Genomic DNA, 24018 nt, shown 5'->3' on the forward strand with positions numbered 1-24018 from the left:
AAATATGACAGAATCACTTATAAGAGTTTATTTATAACCAAGATGCTTTGCTATGAGTAAAGGGCAAGAAATTTGGTCCACTGCTTTATAAAAACTACCTTGGCTCCTCACAAGGCCAGACTTCCTCATGGAAAGCTTGATTATGTTTCAGATAACTTAAGTATTTGACCAGAAAGAAATGTGGGGTTAATACAAACAAACTAAAAGAGCAATTTATGTAGTTAGCTGGTCTGGGCCTATGCCCTGAAAAAAAATCTGAGCATTCAGGAATTCCTTCTGAGAATATGAATAAATTCCTACCTCAAAATTCTTACCTGAGCATTCGAGGCAACGCCTCTTGCTCCCTAGGAACATGGCCCTATTCCCTTCCCTACAGTGGTAACAGAAACCAAACTGGCAAACGGCCTGGGTGCTGAATGTATACTGGCAAGAAATCCAGCCTGAAAGAATTGGGCTTCCACTCCCCAGTCCAATATTTAATACTTGTGCAACCTTGAATCACTCTCCAAACCACTATAGCCTTATGCATAAAGTAAGCATTATTTTCCCACTTCTTCCAAAGGCTATTAGAATCCAAATCTAAATCAAGTATGACAGCACTCTATAACCTGAAAAGCACTCTACTGATATGTCTTCAATTATCCAATCTGAGGCTCATTATAGGTATGGCAGACAGAACTGGCGAAAATTTAAAGAGAAATCTGTGATTTAACTTAGTGTCACCAAAGGGGCTGATGCTTCAAAGATCTACAAAGAGTTTACATCTTTCCCTAATCTTATCTAATAAAAGAGTAATTTGCAAATTAACCATACCTCCACTATACCCACCAGCCACACCCACCAGCCAATCAGCGCAAGAATGCAAATTAACTCCAACCAAGATAGCTGCAGCCACAGAGAGCAAAAGGGAGACTTGGGTTTCCCAGGCAATGGAAGAAGCCCAGCTTTCTGCCTGCCCTAGCCAGCCCAGACCTCCACCTTCAGGCTACAAAGTTTCAATTATAGAAGGTAAACAAATCCAAACAGAAATGGCAGCAGCCAGCCATAGAGCAAGCAGAAGGCTTGGCTCCGCTCCAGGCTACAAAGCTTCGACTGTAGAAGGAAAATAAATTCCAGATACCAGGGCCTCTGGTTCGGTCGCCAGGGGGTGTGGCCAGCCTGCAAACCACCACAGGTCCCTCGCCCAGGCCACCCCACACCCCAAGGAAACCCCCACCCTGATCTGGGACACCCTTCAGGGCAAACGAGTTGGCCCCCACCAGGCACCAAAACTTTATCCTAAATAATAAGAGTAATATGCAGATTTACCATCACTCCAACACACAAGATGGCTGCCCCCATGTGGTCAAAGATCCTGCCCCCATGTGGACACAAGATGGCCACCACAAGATGGCCAGCAGGGGAGGGCAGTTGGGAGGGACCAGGCCTGCAAGGGAGGGCAGTTGTGGGTTATCAGGCAAGCAAGGGAGGGCAATTAGAAGGCACCAGGCCTACAAGGGAGGGCAGTTGGGGGTGACCAACCCTGTAGGGGAGGGCAGTTAGGAGAGACCAGGCTGGAAGAGAAGGGAATTTGGGGGCAAACAGGCTGGCAGGGGAACAGTTAGACAATCAATCAGGCTGGCATGGGAGTGGTTAGGGGGTGATCAGGCTGGCAAGCAGAAGTGGATAGGGGCAATCAGGAAGGCAGGCAGGTGAGCAGTTGGGAGCCAGCAGTCCTGGATTGTGAGAGGGATGTCTGACTGCCCCTTTAGGCCTGATTCCACCAGGACAGTCGGACATCCCTCAAGGGGTCCCAGATTGGAGAGGGTGCAGGCTGGGCTGAGGGAACACCACCACCTCCTACCTCCAACCCCCTGTGCACAAATTTTGTGCATCGGGCCTCTAGTATACATATAAGAAGCCAGGAGGATTTCACATAAATACAGTGAATAAAATGTACCCATAATTCAAGGTTCATTTGGGATTAAATTAACCAAATATCTAATTACCTTCTCCAAAAGATGTTTCTAGGTATATTAAAGTAACCTAGAAAACATCTATTTCTACTATCCTCAACTTGAGATCCCTCTCATGGTAGATATACTCAGAAACTTCCCATTGCTTAAACTTAAAGGTTGATGCTTAGGGAATTTGTTCATCTTTTTAAAGAAATAGCTCAAGTTCACTTGCCCCTTAAAATATCGGTTTCTTAGGTTATCTATCCCTTAGCAGCCCTTCCCCATGCAATCCCTAATTCTGTTCTCCAGTACCAGTCTTTCAACCTATTTTTGAAACTATAATAGACAAGCAGTGCTGATAACTCCATAGGGCATATAGTCCCTTACCAAGAAAAGAAAGTAAAGTTCTACATGCCCTACAGTTATCAGCACTTCCTGTCTAATATATCAAATCAATACATTCCTTAACAAGGGAGAAAGCATATCAAACAAAGGTTCTCACTCCACAGAACCCTAATGTCTCAGTAAATTTTTCCAAGGTACCCCACGGCTCAAAGAAACAACTAACATTTCCATTTATTAAGTAGTTAGATCCAAACAACCTAAGTATTTATGCCCTATGAACTTAGGATCTGTTGGGCATTACACTACTTCTCAAACCTTGAAATCCAATTGGATACCACCATCCTCATTCCTGTTCCTAATCTATTTTCACCAGTACTTGCTTATCAGAGCAAAGCCAAAAACACGGCTTAACAAAGATTTAACTTCAGCCCTGGCTGGTATGGCACAGTTGGGTATTGTCACATGCACGTAAAGGCTGCTGGTTCAATTCCCAGTCAAGAGTACATGCCTAGATTGCAGGCTCCATCCTGCATGTAGGGGACATGCAGGAGGCAGCCAATTGATATTTCCCTCTCACAACAATGTTTCTCTCCATCTCCCTTCCCCTCTCTAAAAATCAATTTTAAAAAATATTTTTAAAAATGCATATATAACTCATCAGAAGTAATATGGTGATCTAATTAAAATCCTGGACTATTTCAGTTAGTAGTTAGAGCTGTGTCCTATAGATGTCACTATATTTCCCTAAAATTTTTTAAATATCCCACATTGTCTCCCAATTTTGGGGGGAGAGGCAGCTAAAATATCCCACATTGTCTCCAAGACAACACAGTGCTCCTCAGTGCATAATTTGAAAGCCATAGCCTTATAAATTTCCAGTGCTCTGTAGAATCCCTATAAAAACTAGGCCACAGAACTAGTATATACATATGTCTAACAGGTTAATAAATTAAAATTATTTTTTTAATTTTTTATTGATTTCAGAAAGGGGAAAGAGATAGAAACATCAATAATGAGACCACCACCACCCTCCCCCGCGAATGTCCTATACTGGAGATTGAGCCCGCAACCCAGGCACATGCTCTGACCAGGAATGGAACCCTGATCTCCTGGTTCATAGGTTGACACTCAACTCTGAGCCATGCCAGTATTAAAAATGCTCAACTCAATACTTGTGAAGAAATGGGGATGTTTTATACAACAGGGTACAATCTAACAATAGAAGATGGCCAGTTTAATAAGAACATTTTTAAAATGTATTAGATCAATATTCTAAATCTTTTAAAATTAGAAATTAAAGAAGAACTTACCTAAATCAAAATCATACATACAGTAGGTCATCAAAATGTCATGAAGCAAAATCAACCCTGGATTATCTTGGCCTTCATAAAACTTGTTTGTTCGATCTGTTCTGTTAACATCTTTTTCTGAGGAGGAAAATCACATCTATGAAAACCTTTTAAAATACAGATTTTGATAAAGCTCACATCTTGTAAGTACAGGATTATTTTTCTTGCTATTAATTTTACTCTATTGCCAAGCCTTTACTTAATAAAAATAATTTATCAGATTCCATTTCACATATACAATAAAGTAGCATTTTGGAATATTTTTCAAAAATTAGCTTACCTATCCATGAGCATATTTTAAAATATTTTCCATATATATCTAAACACAGAAATCTTTTAATTGAGTAGACACTATTTCCAAATAATTAAAGCAACACTAGGTAGTAATTCACATTAGTTAGCAATAAAGTGCCAGTCATGATGCTTGTAATTAGGCAATATTATGTGAAAACAGCAATGAAAAAAGCTACTATGCAATCAAGCATAATCAAAGAGATTTGTCTCATTCGTATTTGCTTCACTGATTATGAGAAGAAGTATCAATTTCTTTGTCATGTTCCATAATCATCTTCAGGACAAATTACTTCCTTATTCTCATAGGTACATTATTCATTCTATATATTAGTATAAGCAGTTTATTTTAATTTTGGGGGGAAAAAATGAAAATCTACATTTTGCTGAAAATTATTTCATAACTTTAAAAACAGATTTGGAAACATCACCACAAGAGTATCCCAAACTATACTGACAATTCAATTCACGAACCTATTAAATGCATCTTGGGAAAGACTTTATAATTAAAAAGAGCATATCTCTAACCTAAATCCCTCAGGATATTGGAAATTTTTAAACTCAAAATGATAAATGTACTTTATAACAAATCCTCTTTAAAAGTTGTGAAGAAATGGGAGTGTATTAACAGAGTAAAATCTAACAATAGAAGATAACCAGTTTAGGTTCTGAAAGAACACTTTTAGAATGTATTAGATCCATATTCTAGCTTTGTTATAATATACTTCATAAGATTTAATAAAGGAAGTATATATCTATAGAATTGTGAAATAAGAAATAGCAATAAAAGTGCTATAAATGTAAATTTTTATTTTAAAATATCAAAATATTTCAGTGTCATATTAGTTGATAAAAAAGAGGTACATAATAACTTTTTTTATTAACTTAAGCACTATTTACATAGCAATAATGCCAATACAGATGATCTGACTTTACAGGTATTTTAAACACAGTAAAATTATTTGTACCCTCAATATCTATACTTTTTCTTCTTGTATATTTCTGTCAAGCAGAATACTTTAAAAAAAAAAAGGTATTTTATAAAGGAAGTATTTCTAGAAACTATTTCTAGAAAAACAATTATTACTTAAGGTTAAAAAAAAACAAAAAACCAACTCTCTGTCTAACTTGATGTAGCTAAAAAGACTGAAAAATACAACCATGCCAACTAATCCCATTTTACATTCACCATCACTAACCTTTCTTACCATTCCCTCTTCGATTCATTTAACAATTGTTAAATTCTCCTCTCTTCTCAAACATCCAACACGTTACTTTCCACCACATCCATATTTCTTCTCTGACCTAATTAGTTTCTATACTCCACCCAATGCACTCCAAAACCCAGGGATAGAAACAAGTCTAACACATGTTTCTTTCTGCTTGGATTGTCCTTCACCTAGGTATCTACATAGTTCACCAATCCCCCTTTTCGAGTTTCCACTCAAATATCACCTTTTCAAGAAGATGACCAAAAGACTCAACAGCAGGCTGCATGAGGGGCAACCAGGCTGGCGGGACACACACACACACACACACACACACACACACACACACACACACACACGGGTACAGTTGAGGGTTACCAGGCCAGCAGGAGGCTGAGGGAGGGAGGGGTGCAGTTGATGGTGACCAGGCTGGCATGCAGAGGCATTGAGGGGAGATCAGGCCGATGGTGGAGGAGGGGTGTGTTAGGGGCAACTAGGCAGGCAGGAAAGCAATTAGAAACCAGTGGTCCAGGATTATGAAAGGGATGACCCTGAGGAGTCCCAGACTGGAGAGGGTACAGCTGGGCTAAGGGGACCTACCCTTCCCCCCCTTGCACAAATTTCATGCACCAGGGTCTCTAGTTTGGAAATAAGTCTAATTCTCTTAATGCAAAATTCTATCATTCATCTTTTTTTAGATTAATAGTTATTCAATTTGCAAAAATTTAGCAGAATTAGCTATCTGGAGTCATTTAATGAATTAAAAAATAAAATATGTTCATACTAGAGGCCCAGTGCACAAATTTATGCATAGGTAAGGTCCAGCCAACCGGACCCCAATCAGGGTGGATCGGGACTGGGTCTGTTGGGAGGAGGAGATGGCAGAAGTTGGCTGGCTGGCCAGCCCCATCAATGCATGATCAGGGCTGGGCCAGTTGGGGGAAGGGGCCGTGATTGCCCAGGGAACCCCACACCTAATTGGGGTTAGAGGGACTGGCAATAGGAAAGGGCTGTGGGCAATGGGCCAGCCGGCCTCACCACCAAAGGGGATGAAGGGTGCAAATGGGACCAGCGGCCTGGGGATGGGCCCACGTGTGGTTGGACGGCCGGCCCTGCCCCTGATTGGGTGGGAGGCTGATCTGAGATGGGACGAGGTAGGGGGAGTGACTGCAGGTTGACAGGCCAGCCCCATCCCATATTGGGATGGGGGCACCAACTGGGTGGGGCTGGCATGGGGGAGGAGCTGCAGGCCAATAAGGGTAGTGGGGACCCATTGGAAGCATGGCCAGCCAGGGGGAGGGGCTGCAGATTGGCTGGCCAGCCCCGCCCCCTATTGGGGGGGGGGGGGGGGCGATCAGGGGTAGGCCAGACTGGGGTAGGGGCTGCCAGCATATCATGGTGGGGCAGGCTGATCAGGGGCAGGGCTGGCCTGGGGGAAGGACAGCCAGCTCTTGATCTGGGTGGAAGAGTCTGATCAGGGGCAGGCCAGTAGGAAGGAGGGGCCTCTAGGTTGGCCAGCTGGCCCCACCCCCCACTCAGCCGGTTCACTGGCCACAGTGGGTGTCACAGAGACCAGTTGTTATGGCCATTATGGTCGCTAGCTTTTTATATATAGAGAGAGAGCTTGAGGAGATCTGAAAGTATATAAACCAAAGCCTATTTAAACATAGTTATCTCTGGATGACAGAAACAAACTAATTTTTTCTTTTCTCATCTATAGTTTCTAATTTTTCATGATAAACAAACAGTTTTTAAAATAAGGCAATTATCTTAATGCAATTAATTCAACAGTAAATTTAAGTAGTTTTTACTATTTCACATTTTGAAATTAAAATACGTAATATACCAGTATTTATAAATATATTAACTTCATATAGCTATTTGAAGAGGAAAAACCAATAGTAAACTCTGCTGGGCTGGGTTGGCTCAGTAATTGAGCGTCAATCTATGAACCAGGAGGTCAAGGTTTGATTCCTGGTCTGGGAACTCAATCCCCAGTGGGGGTGTGTCAATCAATGATTCTCTCTCATCACTGATGTTTCTATAGTTCTCTCCCTCTCCCTTCCTCTATGAAATCAATAAAATATATTATATTTTTTAAGAAAAATAGTAAGCACACACTCTAATGTACTCTTGAATTCTGACTTTTCTTTTCAGTCCCAATTCTATAACATATATATTCAGTTCTAAAATCTAATCAAGATTTTAATGTAAACCTTTCTCGTGCACTTTCAAAATTAAGAAAAAATTACCAATAAGACTTCTATAATCTCTTAACCTCGAATTTCTCTTCTCTTGTTCCTCGCTGACAGATTTCCACTGTAGTTTCATCCTGAAGTATTCATCACTATAGAAAACAATTTTACACCAAAAACAGCTTACTTTGAACATTTTATTTAAAATTTTTAATTGAGCTTTTCTACAAACAATTTATCATAGCATATATAATGCTAGTAAGATGTAAGTTATTAATGATACTGAAATGTTTAGTTATAAAACAAAGAAAAAATAAAACAACCTTATACGTGTCATAAATTTTGCTTTATCTACTAGAAAAATTTAGGTATAATTATAAGGAAACATTTACCTTAAACCTTAATATCATACCTAAAATTATTCCAGTCATTAAATATTTAACCATGAAAGTGTCTGAGTAATTACAAGTACAAATCTACAAACTTTTTAAATGTGACAAGTTTACTGCATAAACTTGTTAATGTAAAAATGTCTTAGGAAAACTGGCAAAAAAGTTGAAAAGAAAAGAATTGTTTAAGAGTTTGAATATGCACATTGATTAGTAGTGAGCTTTAAGTTAAAATCTAGACTAATGAATAAGAGTGCACCTGGAAAGTTGTTCTGTGTTTGTTTGTTTTTTTCCAAAATCTAAGAGATTATTTAAAAATAGAAACACTCTTGCAAAAGAAGAAAAAAAGAAAGATCAATTTACATTACAAGAGCACAGAAAAATTAAAGATAATTAACCTAAATAGCAAATACACTTTTTATGAGCTATTTTATAATCTCATAATATATTACAAAAATAAATTAAGATAAATGAAATATTTTAAAATCCAAATCTAATTAGCTTTTTTTCAAGTATTCAAAATTTTTGTACATAACTACAACGAGGTCCGTCTAACAAACATTTCTGGTTTGAAATAATTATGGCATTCATAATATATTTTTTACTATTACAAAGCTTATTTAATAAAAGTTCACTATGAAAATGCATACAACCCAATTTTCCTATTATAGTAAAACAGGTGCTATGGAGAGGGGACATATAGAGGCAATTGATTTCTCTGGTGAACACAGCCATTCTTTATACTCTCCAAGGCTTTTAACATGATGATACTATTTCCTCGTATTATCATGTTCCCATATTGTTCTGTTGTCCACCAGTTGTCATCTCCACACATTCATCTATCACAAGATACATAAAAGGATCAAATTTCTACAATATCTGCCTTCATTTAATTTCAATGATAATTTCTTGTCTGTAAGTTTTAGGGTTTTTTTACTCAAGAGAGTAAATTTTGTTTATGGTATCCTCGCAGTGAGCTCAAGGATACCTCCAAACACAATCTGTGGACTCCCTCATGCACCTGCACTGGTGGGCATAATCTTTAAATTAAAAGGATACAAATAAAATTACTTTCTCATATCCTACTCTAGATATTCTAAATAGTTATCTAAAAACCCTTTACTGCCCAGCCAGAGTGGATCAGTGGCTTGGCAGAGCATCAAACTATGAACCAGAAAGTCACTGATTGGTCAGGCACATGCCCAACTTGCAGGCTGGATCCCCAATAGGGGGCAGGCAGGAGGCAGCTGATCAATGATTCTCATAATTGATGTTTCTATCTCTCTCTCCCATCTCCTTTCCTCTCTAAAATCAATAAAGATATTTTTAAATAATAAATAAATAAATACCCTTTATTAATTTCTATAGGTGAGTTACTTGAATTTATTTGATGAACATACAAAAGACAATTACTTACGTTTTTTGTTTTTGTAATTGAGTTCTTTCCTCCTTGGTACTGTCCCAAGGAAAGTAACCCAGAAGAAATTTCCATACATGCTTTCTCAATGCATGACTGAGTCCCTGAAGAAAACATGCATATTAAACACATTCGTAAAAAAGAATGCAGTACTTTAGTTCATAAAACTTAAGATTTAAATAAACAGAAAGACTAATATTTGAGAGTTTTATACATAAAAATAGCTCAATTCAATAAATACTATCTTGTTTTTTACTTCTGCATTCTCAAGGTATAAACAGCTGCCAGAAAATTTAAATAATGCAGAGTATATACAACAACACTGCATAGCAGACAGTAAGGCTAGTCTTTCAAAACCAAATCATTACTGGATAACGCAACTACTACTGGGGCGTGTACATGTCTTCTTCACATAACCCATAACATCTGAAGTAAAGAAAAATATATTTCCCTAGGATTACTGGTATCCCACCTGACATCAGGGACATCACAAGCATGTAACTCTGTCCTGCAGCAGTTTTAAAGCATCATTCCTCAAAAAGGAATTCACACACTCCCCCCAAAAATGAAGAAAATCTTGAACACAAGCAGTTTAAAATACAATCCATATGAAAGTATTTACCCCTCGAAATATCATCTGCTTCATATTATCTACATTTAAAATTCTTCCTTCAGAATCAATGTTTTTAGTCCATTCTTCCACTGTTACTGGCTCTCTCCTTTGAACAACAGGTCGTTCTCCCAAATCAATCTAAAATAAGATAACCAATAAAAAGTATACCTTTAACCAGTGAAATGAAATCACGGTATATACAATAGAAACTTAAACTAAAATAGGATTACTCAGAAATGTTCTAACATTTTTAATATCTTTCCTTGTTTTCCAACATTTAGTTTATGAACTAAATAGTTAACATTCCATACATTTTCCCTACTACTGAATATACAAATAATTGGGTTATAAATTAAGGATGGAAAAACATTTGCTATTTTGGGTTTCAATTACATAAGCGCAGAACAGTTAACATGTTAATTCCTATAAGAGACCCTTCACACTAAATGGTATGCTATATTATTTTTTTTAAACCAGAGTATTATTCCATTAATCATATTCTAAAATTAGTTTTTCTTCCAAACTAAAATTTGTAGCTCTTAGAACTGATTCATTAGCTCCACTTGGTATTTTCTACAGTTCTTAATTCAATTAACGGATGTTGGTAATTTTAAAATATCATTTACAATATAAGCCCTTTAATTAAGTACCACAATTTAGATATTTATAATGTTCTAACTATGTATAGCCTAGCACTATAACAAATTCAAAAGTGTTGTTGAGCAGGTATGTAAAGATTGACCATAATTCAGGGCAAATTCCATTTTATTTTAAAAAGAAAAGATTCCCATGAAAATAAAAACCTTATAGTAGTAGTGTCCTGACTGCTGCCTCTGGAACAGAACTAAAAGCAACACTCTAGGGTCACTATTTATTCACTGCTATGCACTCGATGAAACCACCTGTTCATTATTATTAAAAGCAATCAGATCATTCCAGTAAGAAAAAGCAGCTTGCAAAGAGGAATAGAGTTCAAACAGGAAATGGCAAGAAGCCTTTTGAAGACATCATCTATGTCTCTAAGGACAAAATTGCTACATCAAATGGGACTGTCACTTTATAATACAACTTGTGGCTTCCATATGGCAGAAATTAAAAGAAAACTTCCACAGTTTCCTGGGAGATCCAGTGACCTTTGGAAGGAAGACAATGGCATTGGCTTTCCTCACTATGAACAATCCAAATACAAGGAATGACTTCTTGGGTGTTAACTTTCTCCTCAGGATCTGATCTGAAAGCAATGAAAGTACTAGGAACCCCAGAAGATGAAGTGGCCTTATGTATGTTCATTAAAACACCTTAGTAAATTTCAGAAACTTCCTTTAAAAAATGTCCCATTGTATCAAGGTTAAGCATTGGTTGGAGCAGAATTTATTATAGCATGTAATTTCAGATTAATGACTACAAAGAGTTAGATCATATTTGTTCACAAAAAGATGGATATAATACTAAGCTGAGGCAAAGCTGCCCGGTTGGCTGAAATTATCCACAGTAGACAAGCTCTCCAAATGTTAAGTGGGGCCCTCAAATTGGATTCAAAACAAGCTTTGAACTTAGGAATGGTCAAAGAGGTCTTACAGTCTTCAGATGAAACTGAATATACAGCCGAAACTGGTTTGGCTCAGTGAATAGAGCATCAGCCTGCGGACTGAAAGGTCACAGGTTCGATTCCAGTTAAGGGCATGTACCTTGGTTGTGGGCACATCCCCAGTAGGAGGTGTGCAAGAGGCAGCTGATCGATGATTCTCTCTCATCGATGTTTCTAACTATCCCTCTCTCTTCCTCTCTGTAAAAAAATCAATAAAATATATTTTTAAAAAAAACAAAAAAAAAAAAACGGGAAAGAAACTGAATATACAAGAGGGGCACAAGTGGCTAAAGCAGTTTATGTAAGGACCACAAGAAGTCATTAATTAGAGCTTTAAAAAAAATCTGCTTCTCAGGGAAAGAAGTTTTATTTCCAAGAGGCAAGAAATCTTTTAGGGACACTTTGAGGTGGACCCATACATTTAGAGGCTATTGCTAGAAAAGGAAAATTTTGTAAATAGTTACAATTCTAAAGACTCATATGTAGAAAAGTTAAATGATACTAAATATGAATGTCAGAATTACTTTGCAGTGTATTTGGGTTTGTTTTTAAAAAATATTTTGAATACCAAAACTCACAGGCATAGTATCCAGTATATAATATTCCCTCCCTTTTCTGTAGGGAACAGTTTCCATGATTCCAGTGGATGCCTGAAATCATGGATAGTACTGAACCCCATAAATACTATTTCTTCCTTTACTTACATACCAATGATAAAGTTTAATTTATAAATTAGTTGCAGTTAAGAGATTAACAACAATAACTAATAACACAATTATAACAGTAAAGAAAAAGTAACCAAAGAAAAGAGATCCAATATTAATGAACAAAAAGAATATAGAGCAATCAATGAACAACAATTTGGTGGCAAAATAAGTGTTAGTTGTTAAATATGTTAGCAGAAAGTTACAAGAAAAGATTATGAGAAAGAGGCAGATATAACTAAAATCGAGTTTCTATTTATGTAGCATTTATACATGTTTCAAAGCATTCCTCCTGATAAAATATAAGAGCTATATTAATATAAATCTCCACTCACTCTTGTGATGACTTCAAATCCCGGTTCTTCTTGTTGATTTATCTTTAAACCTGGAATAGCATCACTAAGAAAATCTGCCATTTCTGAAGGTGGTCGCTGATGTGTAGAGGGATCGCTGCCTCTCAAACTATCAAAAATGTAGTTTGTAACTTTGGAAAATCCTACCAAAGTTGCTGTATAAGGATCCTTTTTAATTTTCTATGTAGTAAAAAGAAAAATATTAGCATTAATTCAAATGAAAAATAAAAATACCCCATGATGGGAAATCAGCACTAAAACAGAGTGGTCTAAGATTATCTTAAAATATTTTTTCTAAGGAGAAAAAATTTATTTTCTAAGCCAATCTTTTCATTTGATTAAAACAATATATTAAATGAGAAATTAATGCTACTGATTGAATTACAGGCAAACAATGATTTGCAGGCTTCATTCAATCTGCACATCAGAAAGATATGCAGTGCTTACTTTCCATTGGTGAGTGGCCCACAACAGCTTTCTTCTGTCTAGCAGTCCTGCCTTCACAAAAGAACATTATTTCTTGAAGCGTGCAGTACCACACTAGCCTAACACAAAATATTTGGTAGCTAAGTTTAAAAGCTCACAATACTTAAATATTCGCTGATATTTTAATCTAACTATATGGTTAGTAAATCATGCCAAGAAAAATAATTAGTTCTGGGCAGTACTGTGCCTGAAAACAGCAAAAGGTTTTTCTACTGCTAGGGTTACTTCTAAATCCCAAAATGCCTGGTTATTCAAAGTTAGCAAAAAAAAAAAAAAAATGTTACTTCTTTAAATTTAATCTTTATTGATTAATCACAATAAGAAAATATTGTACATTCCCTCACTTTTTTTTTTAATCCTCACCTGAGGATATGTTTTCATTGATTTTTAGAGAGGATAGGGAAAAGAAAAAGAGAAACACTGATGTAAGAAACATTGTTTGATTGACTCCCCATACCCTCCCCAACCAGAGATCGAACCCATGACCTAGGTATATACCCTGAAAATCAACCTGCAACCTTTTGATGTACAAGACGACGCTCCAACCAACTATGCCACCTGGCCAGGGCCCTCCTTTTTATTTTAATCAGTGGTTAGCTCTCTTGTCTTCCTTACTTACCTTGTTTAACTTCAGAGCCAAGAAAAGCTTTGGCCCGATAGCTCAGTTGGTTAGAGCATCTTCCCTACACACCAAGGTTGAAGATTTGATCCCTGGCCGGGGCACATATAAAAATCAAATGATAAATGCACAAATAAGTGTAACAACAAATTGATGTTGCATTCTCTCTCTCTCCCTCTCCCTCTCCCTCTTCCTCTCCCTCTTCCTCTTCTTCTCCCTCTCCCTCTCTTTCCTTTTCTCTCTTTCTAAAATCAATAAAAAATAAATAAATTAAAAAAAAAAAAAACAAGAGAATATTTGGGACAGAGTAAGCACTCAAACATTTGTTGAATGAATAAATGAATGAACAAACAACCATTTCATTAGCTTACATACAAATCTGAGTGAAAAATAGACTAACTTTATTGTGTCAAGTGCACATTTTTAGCCAAATGCAAGGATATACTCAAATATTTTAAGAGGAATTAGAACCTACTTAAATAGAAAATAAAAATTCAAACTAGATCTTTGCCTAAGTTTGTCATTAATGAATTCAAAATAGCTTACACAATATTTCACCTAATCAATGAAAGCTATTTCAGTATTATGATAAAGGGAAAAAATGCTTTGAGAGTAACTAAGAACCAAAGAAGCTTCTAACAATATAAAACATACTATTATTTCTATAAAATTACAGCGAACAGTTTTATAAAGTTTACAAAGAGACATTTGCCTCATTCTGTGTAACCAAGAAAGTTGAGAGATAGGGGGTATATAAAATTATGGAGATAGATTAACAGATTAATAATACAGACAGATTTAAGAAACCTACTTGTATTAAACCATATGTTGGTTCATCAAGAAGATTTTCAAAAGATTGTGAAAGACTCTTATTCGGACAATTCACAAGAAGTATTCTTTTATCGTCTGGAGCTCTGTAATAAAAAGAAGGGATGTGTTGAAAATGCTAGCATAATGCATCAATTACTACCTGAATAACTCTAGTGCAGTTACTTTTCCTTAACAACAATGAAAAACTTAAATGTCCAGTTTTAGAATTGTTTCCCATTAATATAATATTAACAAGTATTTAGAACTACCTTTAGTTCCAAAACTACATGAAATATTAAATTAGCAAATATAAAAGAGTAGAAGTATATTTTTCTTCTAAGTAAAACCAGGAGGACTACATTGTAATGAACCCAAATTCTGGTTTAGAATTATAGCAGAAAACCTTAAAAATATAGCTTCCTTTATATCATCAAAACTAAAGTAAGACAAAACACACTCTAGGATTCATCAGTATATATACTATTATATACTCTAGGAAAATGTCCCATTTTGAAATGGTTTCCAATTTCATTCTACAGTTCGGTAGTATTGCATATAAGATGTTAAAAATATAAGATACAGTCCAGCTGGTGTTGCTGCATAGTTGAGCATCCACCAATGAACCAGGAAGTCACGGTTCAATTCCCTGTTATGGCACATGCCTGAGTTGCAGGCTCAATCCCCAGTAAGGGGCATGCAGTAGGCAGCCAATCAATGATTCCCATCACTGATGTTTCTATCTCTCTCCCCCTCTTCCTTTCTCTCTCTGAAATCAGTAAAGCCTATTTAAAAATATAAATGGGAAGATTATCTGTTAAAGATCATTATTTATGCTTACCATAATTATTAACACACGCAAACATATTTAACAAGGTTATATAATTACAGTTCAGGCAATAATATTTTTTAGTTCTTGCTTATTAAGCTCTGGACACAAGTTTTTCTTTGTATTTCTGCAGAGCTACAGAACAAATAAAATACATTCCAAGCAGACATCTAATTTCAGGTAATCAGATGAATTATCCACTTTTTTCTATTCAAGTAAGTTTGATAACTCAGTAAGTCAACTGTAATGAATCCACAACTTTTGTGTTTAAAATAAAAATTAATGTATTATTTTGCTACTATCTATTTATAGTTTATTATAAATGTTTGAGATAAGAACTTTAATAACAGTTATCTCTTCTCAATTCTAACATAACAGAATGCAACAGCAATGCTAAGGGGAATATGAAATCCAAAACAGCATCTTATTCTTACATACTTAGAAACAGCACTCAATCTTCAGAGCCAATAGAAGCTTAGTAAGCCCTTTGGCTTTTTAAAAGTAGCTGAAGTTGAGTCATTTGCAGTAGAAAAAATTTTTAATGTTCAATTTTCATTAAACACCATCTTTCTGAGCACTTTTTGGGGTCATGTTTAATATGAAGACCTACAGTACAGGTTCTCGCATAATATTTTCAAATAATAGGTCAACTTTTAAATGTAGCACCAGAACAAGAAATTAACATAGAAACATACTTTTTCCTACCACAGTGCTGCTGGTGCAGCGGTTATTATTTTGTTTCTAACAATAATTATGTCAAATTATTTCTCTAAAATCCAAATAAAAATTGGTCATTAAAGTCAAAACTCTGGTTATGCATGTAGAAGAGGAACAAATATACAACCTTCAACTATCTGGACTCAGATCATTGCGGCTACAGCTAAAACTGTAGTCAGTAAACTAGATGGGAAGAAGAAATGATTGCCTAATGAACAAGCAACCACAGTTACTTTGTAAAAAGGAATGATTTCATTTTTTATAGCCAATGTTCTGTGATGAGGGGCTGGGGAGAGCTCTAGGAGGAAAGATATAAGAAATTTAAGACTTAGTTGCCCCTAAAAAAAAAACCAACAAAACATTTTTAAAGTGCATCAGCCAAAAGACAAGTGGTATATTCTTAGGCAATTACAGAGTATTGGCATTCCAGCATATTGCTACATTTCCACAATAGTACAATTGTAGAAGGCAGGGGTCATATCTTTTTTGATTATTGCTCTTTCCAGCACTTGATTCAGTTCCTTAAAAAAAAAAAAAAAAAAGAGGGAGAAAGAAGAACACCGTTCCCTCGGTTTCATGTTCCCAAATGGAAATAAGAACTTGTTCTAAAGAAATTCTCCTTCACAGGGACACAACTGATTGCTGAAATCAGGAAAGAACAAGGTTCATGTTTGTCATAATCCCATCCCAGCTCTCTCCTGTTCCTGGATCAGGCTGGCAACAGAGAAAGCAGTTTCTAGTCTGCTCTCATTCACACATCATAAGTGATCTGTCCTGAGGGAGACCTGCAGTTATCTAAAAATGACAAAAACTGGGTACCTTCAAAACTAATTTGGGGTGAATTATTATGATGCTGCATATCTAAACTTCATTGATAATGGTGATATTTTTATCAACAACTGTCTGATTCTTATATTTACTACTCAGTAATTTACAAATGCAGAAAAGAAAACAACAGTTCACTTATATCCCTCATTAAAATATCCCTCATTGAAATGTGTAGCACACATTCAAGCTACACATTCCCTAATAATGTGACTAGAGGCTCGGTGCATGAAATTCGTGCATGGAGGGGGGCAGGGCAGTCCCTCAGCCAGGCCTCCACCCTCTCGCAATCCAGGACCGCTGGCTCATAACTGCTCACCTGTCTGCCTGCCTGATTGCTCCTAACCACTCACCTGCCTGCCTAATTGCCCCTAACAGCTTGCCCACCTGCCTGATCGCCCCTAAACACTCTGCCTGTCTGCCTCATCGCCCCTAAACGCTCACCTGTCTGTCTGATCATCCCTAACCACTCGCCTGCTTGCCTGATCACCCCTAACCGCCTCTGCCTCGGCCCATATGGCTTTGTCCAGAATGACATCCAGAGGGTCATTCAGCTGCCCAATCTATTTAGCATATTATGCTTTTATTATTATAGACAGATTGCTGAAGACATCCATTTCCCATCCAGGATAGAAAACGCTCTATCTCTTAAACGAAGAGATAGAGCGCTTCCTTCTATTTTCTCTTTGGAGTCATACAAAACAAATGTACAATTTATTTCTTTTAATAGCCCTTTCAACATTACTTATAAAATTAAAAGTATCATACCATTTATTAATTCAACTAAGATTAACTGTGCAATATATGCTATGCCCTGTGGCTAGGAACTCAGGAGACAATACAAACAAGATATAAGTAATCCCTGCCTATCTATACGGGCTTACATTCTAGAGCAGAACATTAAAAATTAGACAAAGTGATTTTATTCTGTTAAGAGCCATGAATGAAGCAAACAAGAGAATGAGACCGTGAAAAGGAATGGACGTGGGAACCTACATTATATGGGAGACAGGAGCATCCAGAGAAGCTCTTCTGAGGAAGTGCCATTAAACTAATATCATGAGGATCAGAAAGGAAAAAATATATCCCACATAAAAGAAATAGAATACATATGGAGACCCTAAGACAAGAAAGCATTTACGGTGTTTTAGGACCTGAAAGAAAATCATGTGGCTAGACTACAGAAGAGAATAGTGTGAGATAAGGTTTAAGAGATAAACAGAGCCGAAACCGGTTTGGCTCAGTGGATGGAGCGTCAGCCTTTGGACTGAGAGGTCCCAGGTTCGATTCCGGTCAAGGGCATGTACCTTGGTTGTGGGCACATCCCCAGTGGGGGGTGTGCAAGAGGCAGCTGATCGATGATTCTCTCTCATCGATGTTTCTAACTCTCTATCCCTATCTCTTCCTCTCTGTAAAAAATCAATAATATATATATATATATATATATATATATATATATATATATATATATATATATTTTTTTTTTTTTTTTTTTTTTTTTTTTTTTAAAAGAGAGAGATAAACAGAGCTAAGATAGGGCAGGTCCTCTTTGACCATAGTAAGAAGTCTGGATTTATTCAATGTTACATCAAAATTCCTCTTCTTCAAGTTAATGTTTTTGATTATATCATTTTTATCCTTTTTATTACATGTCATCTTTTCCATGTAGAATAGTTAGTCTAACACATTTAAAATTAAGCCCAGTTCTCCAAAGTATGAACTCACCAGTAGAGAGGTTCTACCAAGGTGAACCCTTGGTACTAGGCTTTAATCAAGTCCCAGATCAAATGAGCTATTTTGTGAGTGTTGCATCACACTGATTAATGAGCTTGCTTGCTCAAAAGTAAAACCCAAGACTTTAACACGTGCTATTCCGACGGCCAAACCTTCTGCCCCAATCATGACAATGCCTCACCTGAAATCTATTTAATCTCCTGTATGGTAGCCTAGTCTTGAAGATCCAGGCCCAAATACTACCAACCAGGCCTGCCTTTCTTATAATTACTGGTAATGATCAGCATATCTAATGCCAGCCAGGAATGATCAACATGATAGAGGAGAAAATTTCATTCCAGAAAATACATAGTATCTTCCAACTATGGATCACTCTTAGCTTTATATAAACTAAATTTAGACATAATAAAATAAGGACATTTTTCTATTTTAAAGTGAGGACATCATTCATGAAGTTAACAATCATCCCTACAGTTCCCCAAGCTGAAAATCGCAACTTCTCCCTTCTCACATCCACATATCCAATCAATCACAAACTCTAATACTTGTATCTTCCCTGTCACTCTCCCATTTCACGCCACTATAATTTCATCTAGATGACTGAACAACTTGCTAACATGATTTACAAGATCCTTCATGCTTTGGCCTTTACCCAGCTCTTTGGCTTCATCTTTATATTTAGTAACCTCCCTTTACCCACTGTTCAGACCTGTGATATTGAATTACTTCTGTTCTGCGATTACATCATGTTTTACATCCTTTCTCTATCTAAAATATATCTGTTTTTAAATCAACCTTCCCTTTCATGCTAATGTTCACTCGTCAGGTCTTAGATGTCACTTCCTCAGAAAGTATTTTGAGCCCTACCCAACCTGCAATCTGAATGAGGAACCCTTCCTATCTTCCTGGGAGCTCCCAAAACACCTTGTACATACATCCTTCATCTTAGTTCTTGATTTTATTGCCACTTATTGGTCATCATCCTTCATGAGACCATAAACTCTCAGATATCAAGAAATGTGCCTGTTTTATTCTAAATATCAAACGAAATATCTACTAAATATCGAACAACTAGGACAGTGCTCAGAACATAATTGGTACCCAAAATATATTTGATGAGAGTGATAGCAAGAAAGAATATGTGTGTACAAAGGCACATAGGTGAATAAATATGATATAAGATTTTTGAAAAATGATAATAATCCTATGTAATAAAAGCCTAATATGCTGCTAAGAGTCTGGTCATCCAGTCAACCAATCAAAGCATAATATGCTAATTATATGCTAAGGTCGATCAACCACTGGCTATGACATGCACTGACCACCAGAAGGCAGTTGACCGATCAACAAGTCTCTGTGATGTGCACTGACCTCCAGGGGGCAGATGCTCCAACAGGTAGGTTAGCTTGCTGCTGGGATCCAGCCAATTCAGACTGAGGGAGACGGACCGGACACACCTTGGAGCCTTCCCACGGTCCCTCCCAGGCTGGCTAACGTTTCATGTCCCTCCCCAACCCTGATCATGCACCAGTGGGATCCCTTGGCCTGGCCTGCTCCCTCTTGCAATCTGGAACCCCTCGGGGGATGTCAGAAAGCCGGTTTCAGCTTTATCCCACTCAACCCAGGAACTTCCCCCTGGTGGTCAGTGCGCTCCCACTGGAAGAGTGCGCTTAGCCAGAAGCTGGACTCATAGCTGGCAAGCGCAGCGGTGGTGGCGGGAGCCTCTCCTGCCTCCATGGCAGCGCTAAGGACCCCTGGGGAATGTCCGCCTGCCAGCAGGGAGCAAGCCTAAGCCAGTAAGCAGACATCCCCCAAGGGGTGACGGACTGTGAGAGGACGCAGGCCGGGCTGAAGGGAATCCCAACCCCACTGCACGAATTTCCTGAACAGAGCCTCTAGTAATTTTATAAAGGCTTAGACTTGCCTAACTTAAATTTGCAATATTACAAATAAAACTCTACATATCTAAAAACACACACACACACACACACAAAAAAAAAAAAACACTACATAATAAAAGGTAAATTTGGTAAATATATAATCCATAAGCTACTGATGTATCTTCACTTAAATGTGTATAAAAATATCAGACCACTCTTTAAAACAGTGACATGATAATAGGTTTCAGATCCAAATTATTAAAATGGAAAAATGTTATTCAAACAAATAGCTGGAAAATAAAAAGGTGCTTGTGCCCTGGTACACACATGGGTCGCTGATACCCACTGTCAAGTGAAAATAGTTTGCCTTGAGTCCAATACAACAATCCAATTTCAATAAGTAGAAAATAATTGATACTTACTCACACAATACCACATATTTTTCAAGAGAGTCAATCAGTAGTTTGCTATCACCTTGATGAAAGTGCAGAGCAGGAAGAACGACGTCATCCTTTAGACAGAATACCAAATACGACCAGCCCATACCCTCTTTGTTTTGCTTGATTGATTTCAGGTCTGTCAAACTGAACAGGAATGACCATTTGCTTTTCCCATTTCTTTGACTTGGAGTATCTTAAAAACAAGAGAATGGGGCAAAATATTTTGTTCACCTTTTTAAAAGGTACTGACAATGCTGTTCATGATGGCCTAAGAGAAATTTGTTGACCCTATACCATTCATATCACTATGGCTCCCACCTGTATTAAAAATGGCAGCATAGCCGAAACCGGTTTGGCTCAGTGGATAGAGCGTCGGCCTGCGGACTGAAAGGTCCCAGGTTCGATTCCAGTCAAGGGCATGTACCTTGGTTGCAGGTACATCCCTCAGTAGGGGGTGTGCAAGAGGCAGCTGATGGATGATTCTTTCTCATCGATGTTTCTAACTCTCTATTCCTCTCTCTTCCTCTCTGTAAAAAATCAATAAAATATATTTTTTTAAAATCAATGGGAAAATATTGGGTAAGAATTAACAACAACAAAATTTTTTAAAAAATGGCAGCATATATTTTCTTTAAAAAAATAATTTTTAAAATAATTATCCTATTGCACACAAATTAAAAAGGTTATCCCCATTTAAATATAAGCTTTGCCCAAAATGAACATGACTCTGGAAGTTGATTGGCGGATTCAAATTACAATACCACAATCTTACTAAGCGAATGATTTGGAGCAAATAACAGAAATTTTTTGAGCCTATTTAATCATCGGTAAAATGGAGAGAATTATACTTACCTCACAATGTTATTCTAAGAATTAAAAGAGATAATACTTGTCAACTAATTAGGTACAGTGCAAAGTATGTAGCAAATATTCAATAAATGTTAATATTTTCCACTCCCCCAAATATGAATGATGCTGCTCTTGGACAATCATTTAAAACAAAAACAAACCTTTATTCCCATCACTTCCATTGAAATTATTTTTATTAGACTACACTGAATGAAGATAAGTATACCAGTATAAAAAAAATACTGGGGTGAATAGCCAGACTATTTTTGGGGGGCAGGGCGCGGCAAAAACCCAAAGAACAGTGGGGAATTAAGGGTGAAAATATAACTAAGTTGTGAATGCTTCCAAGAGAATTAATACATTTAATCTTCCTGCTAAATCAATCTTATATTAAATTAAGACCTCATTTCAGATCAAACTATAGTTATATTTGAAATAAATCACTTTCTGAGTTTGTGGGCTGTTTAAAGAAGCTTTAAATCCTAAGTTTGTGAACAATATCATAACTGATAACAGGCAACTTAAAGATTATCCATTTAAATAAAAATTTAAAGAACAAGGAAAATGTTGTTTCTTCTCATTAATGTACAAAATTAGTTTCTAATCTAGTTATAATTTCAAATCATTTTATTTTAACATGTTAACTCAGGCATAAGCATGTCATGTTCCTAAATTTTTTAAAAACATTATACCTAATGTTCTTTCCTAAGAAGTGTCAAAATGTTATTCAAGGTCTTCATTAATTCCATCCCACACCATCAATTGTACAAGGATAAATTTAAACAGCATAGATGATTTACCTTATAGGACTTGATCAAAGGATAGATCTATTGCTGTTGACCAGCATGTATATCACCCTTCTTATACAGTCAGGAACACAATAGTTCCATCAACTTCAAAAAGATCTACATTGACACAAAGAAATCTACAGCTTACAGAAATTACTACCTGCAAGGAATGCAGGCACCATTCCTATTTCATGGGCACTTTAGAAAGTATCATTTCAAAGGAAGCCCAGAGAGGCTCAAGTAACACACCAGTTCAAATGATAAACTCATATTTAAGATTGGCACTAGATTAAGTGCCATGTGCCCACTTGGATGCTAAATAACATGTTTTACTAGAATTTATATTATAGACCTTATAACATTACTACAATTCCAATGTCTTCATGAATCATTTAAGTGTGAATATACACTTAGACTACCTATTATTTTATTATCTGCAAAGAACAAAAATGTTTTCACTGCAAAAGAGCAATGGGAAAACTAGATATAAAGATTTAAATGAAATTCTTAAAAAGTTATACAAAAAGTATTTAACCCAAATTAATCTAAGAAAATCATGTGGAGAATATAAAATAATATATGCAGGTTATATGAATCATCAGGAGTTTGTACATACTCAAAACTAAAAATTTTCCAGATTTTTTTCATTAAAGGAAGAGAAAGACATTACATCCTATATAATAAAGAGGTAATATGCAAATTGACCATCACAAGATGGCCACCCCATTGTCACAAGATGGCCACCCCCCACATCAGTCACAAGATGACCAGCAGAATAGGGCAGTTGGGGTTGACTAGGCCTGCAGGAGAGGGCAGTTGTGGGAGGACCAAGCTTGCAGGGGAGGGCAGCTGGGGGTGATCAGGCCGGCAGGGGAGCACTTAGGTGTCAATAATGCCATCAGGGGAGAGGTTGGGGGCTATTAGGCAGAGTCGTTAGGGCAATCAGGCAGCCAGGTAGTGAGCAGTTAGGAGCCAGCAGTCTCAGATTGTGAGAGGGATATCCAACTGCCAGTTTAGGCCCAATCCCACAGGGACCCCTCACAGCAAAAGAGCAATGGAAAACTAGATATAAACAATTATTTAAATAAAATTCTTAAGTTAGGAGTCCCAGATTGGAGAGAGTGCAGGCTGGGCTGAGGGACAAACCCCCACCAGTGCAAAATTTCATGCACTTGGCCTCTAGTCATATATAATAAAAACCTAATATGCTAAGTGTCCAGTCTGTTCAACTAATCAAAGCACAATATGCTAACGATATGCTAAGGCCACTCAACCACTCGCTATGTCGTGCACTGACCACCAGGGGACAGATGCTCCAACAGGTAGGTTAGCTTGCTGCTGGGGTCCAGCCGATTGGGACTGAGCAAGAAGGGCCAGACACACCCAGGAGCCCTCTGGTGGTCCTTCCCCAACTGGCCAACCTTGGGGACCCTTTGGGGGATGTCGGAGAGCCAGTTTCAGACCAAGGGACTCCACTAGTGAACAAATTAGTGCACCAGTCCTCTAGTATTAAATAAAACAGAAAATGCCACACACATTTCCTCAGTTAAAATGCTGACAAGTGATGAGATAAACATTACAAGTCAATTCTAGAAGTCCCTTTACTAGAATATAGCTTCATGAGAAAATAAACTTTATTTTATCACAGCTATATC

General features: G+C 37.1%; 1 protein-coding gene and 1 pseudogene across 3 annotated transcripts in view; one reads left to right on the plus strand and one right to left on the minus strand.

Moving 5' to 3' along the window:
* Window positions 1–24018, minus strand: part of TBC1D15 (TBC1 domain family member 15) — a 69725-nt gene that overhangs the window by 17631 nt on the left and 28076 nt on the right. For both annotated transcript variants that reach the window (XM_084878867.1, XM_084878868.1), the window contains exons 5-11: window positions 20709–20919; window positions 14306–14408; window positions 12372–12569; window positions 9754–9882; window positions 9132–9235; window positions 7383–7477; window positions 3593–3709 (exon numbers count right to left, since the gene is read on the minus strand). In XM_084878867.1, coding sequence (XP_084734993.1) covers window positions 3593–3709; window positions 7383–7477; window positions 9132–9235; window positions 9754–9882; window positions 12372–12569; window positions 14306–14408; window positions 20709–20919 — 957 coding nt within the window. The remainder of the gene's footprint in view (window positions 1–3592; window positions 3710–7382; window positions 7478–9131; window positions 9236–9753; window positions 9883–12371; window positions 12570–14305; window positions 14409–20708; window positions 20920–24018) is intronic.
* Window positions 9927–11544, plus strand: LOC311618637 (ethylmalonyl-CoA decarboxylase-like; annotated as a pseudogene). Its single transcript has 2 exons — window positions 9927–9937; window positions 10667–11544. The product of its transcript is annotated as an ethylmalonyl-CoA decarboxylase-like (transcript).

The sequence above is a fragment of the Pipistrellus hanaki genome, assembly GCF_964339955.1.
Source record: "Pipistrellus hanaki genome assembly, chromosome: 3".
In the NCBI taxonomy this organism is placed as follows: Eukaryota; Metazoa; Chordata; class Mammalia; order Chiroptera; family Vespertilionidae; genus Pipistrellus; species Pipistrellus hanaki.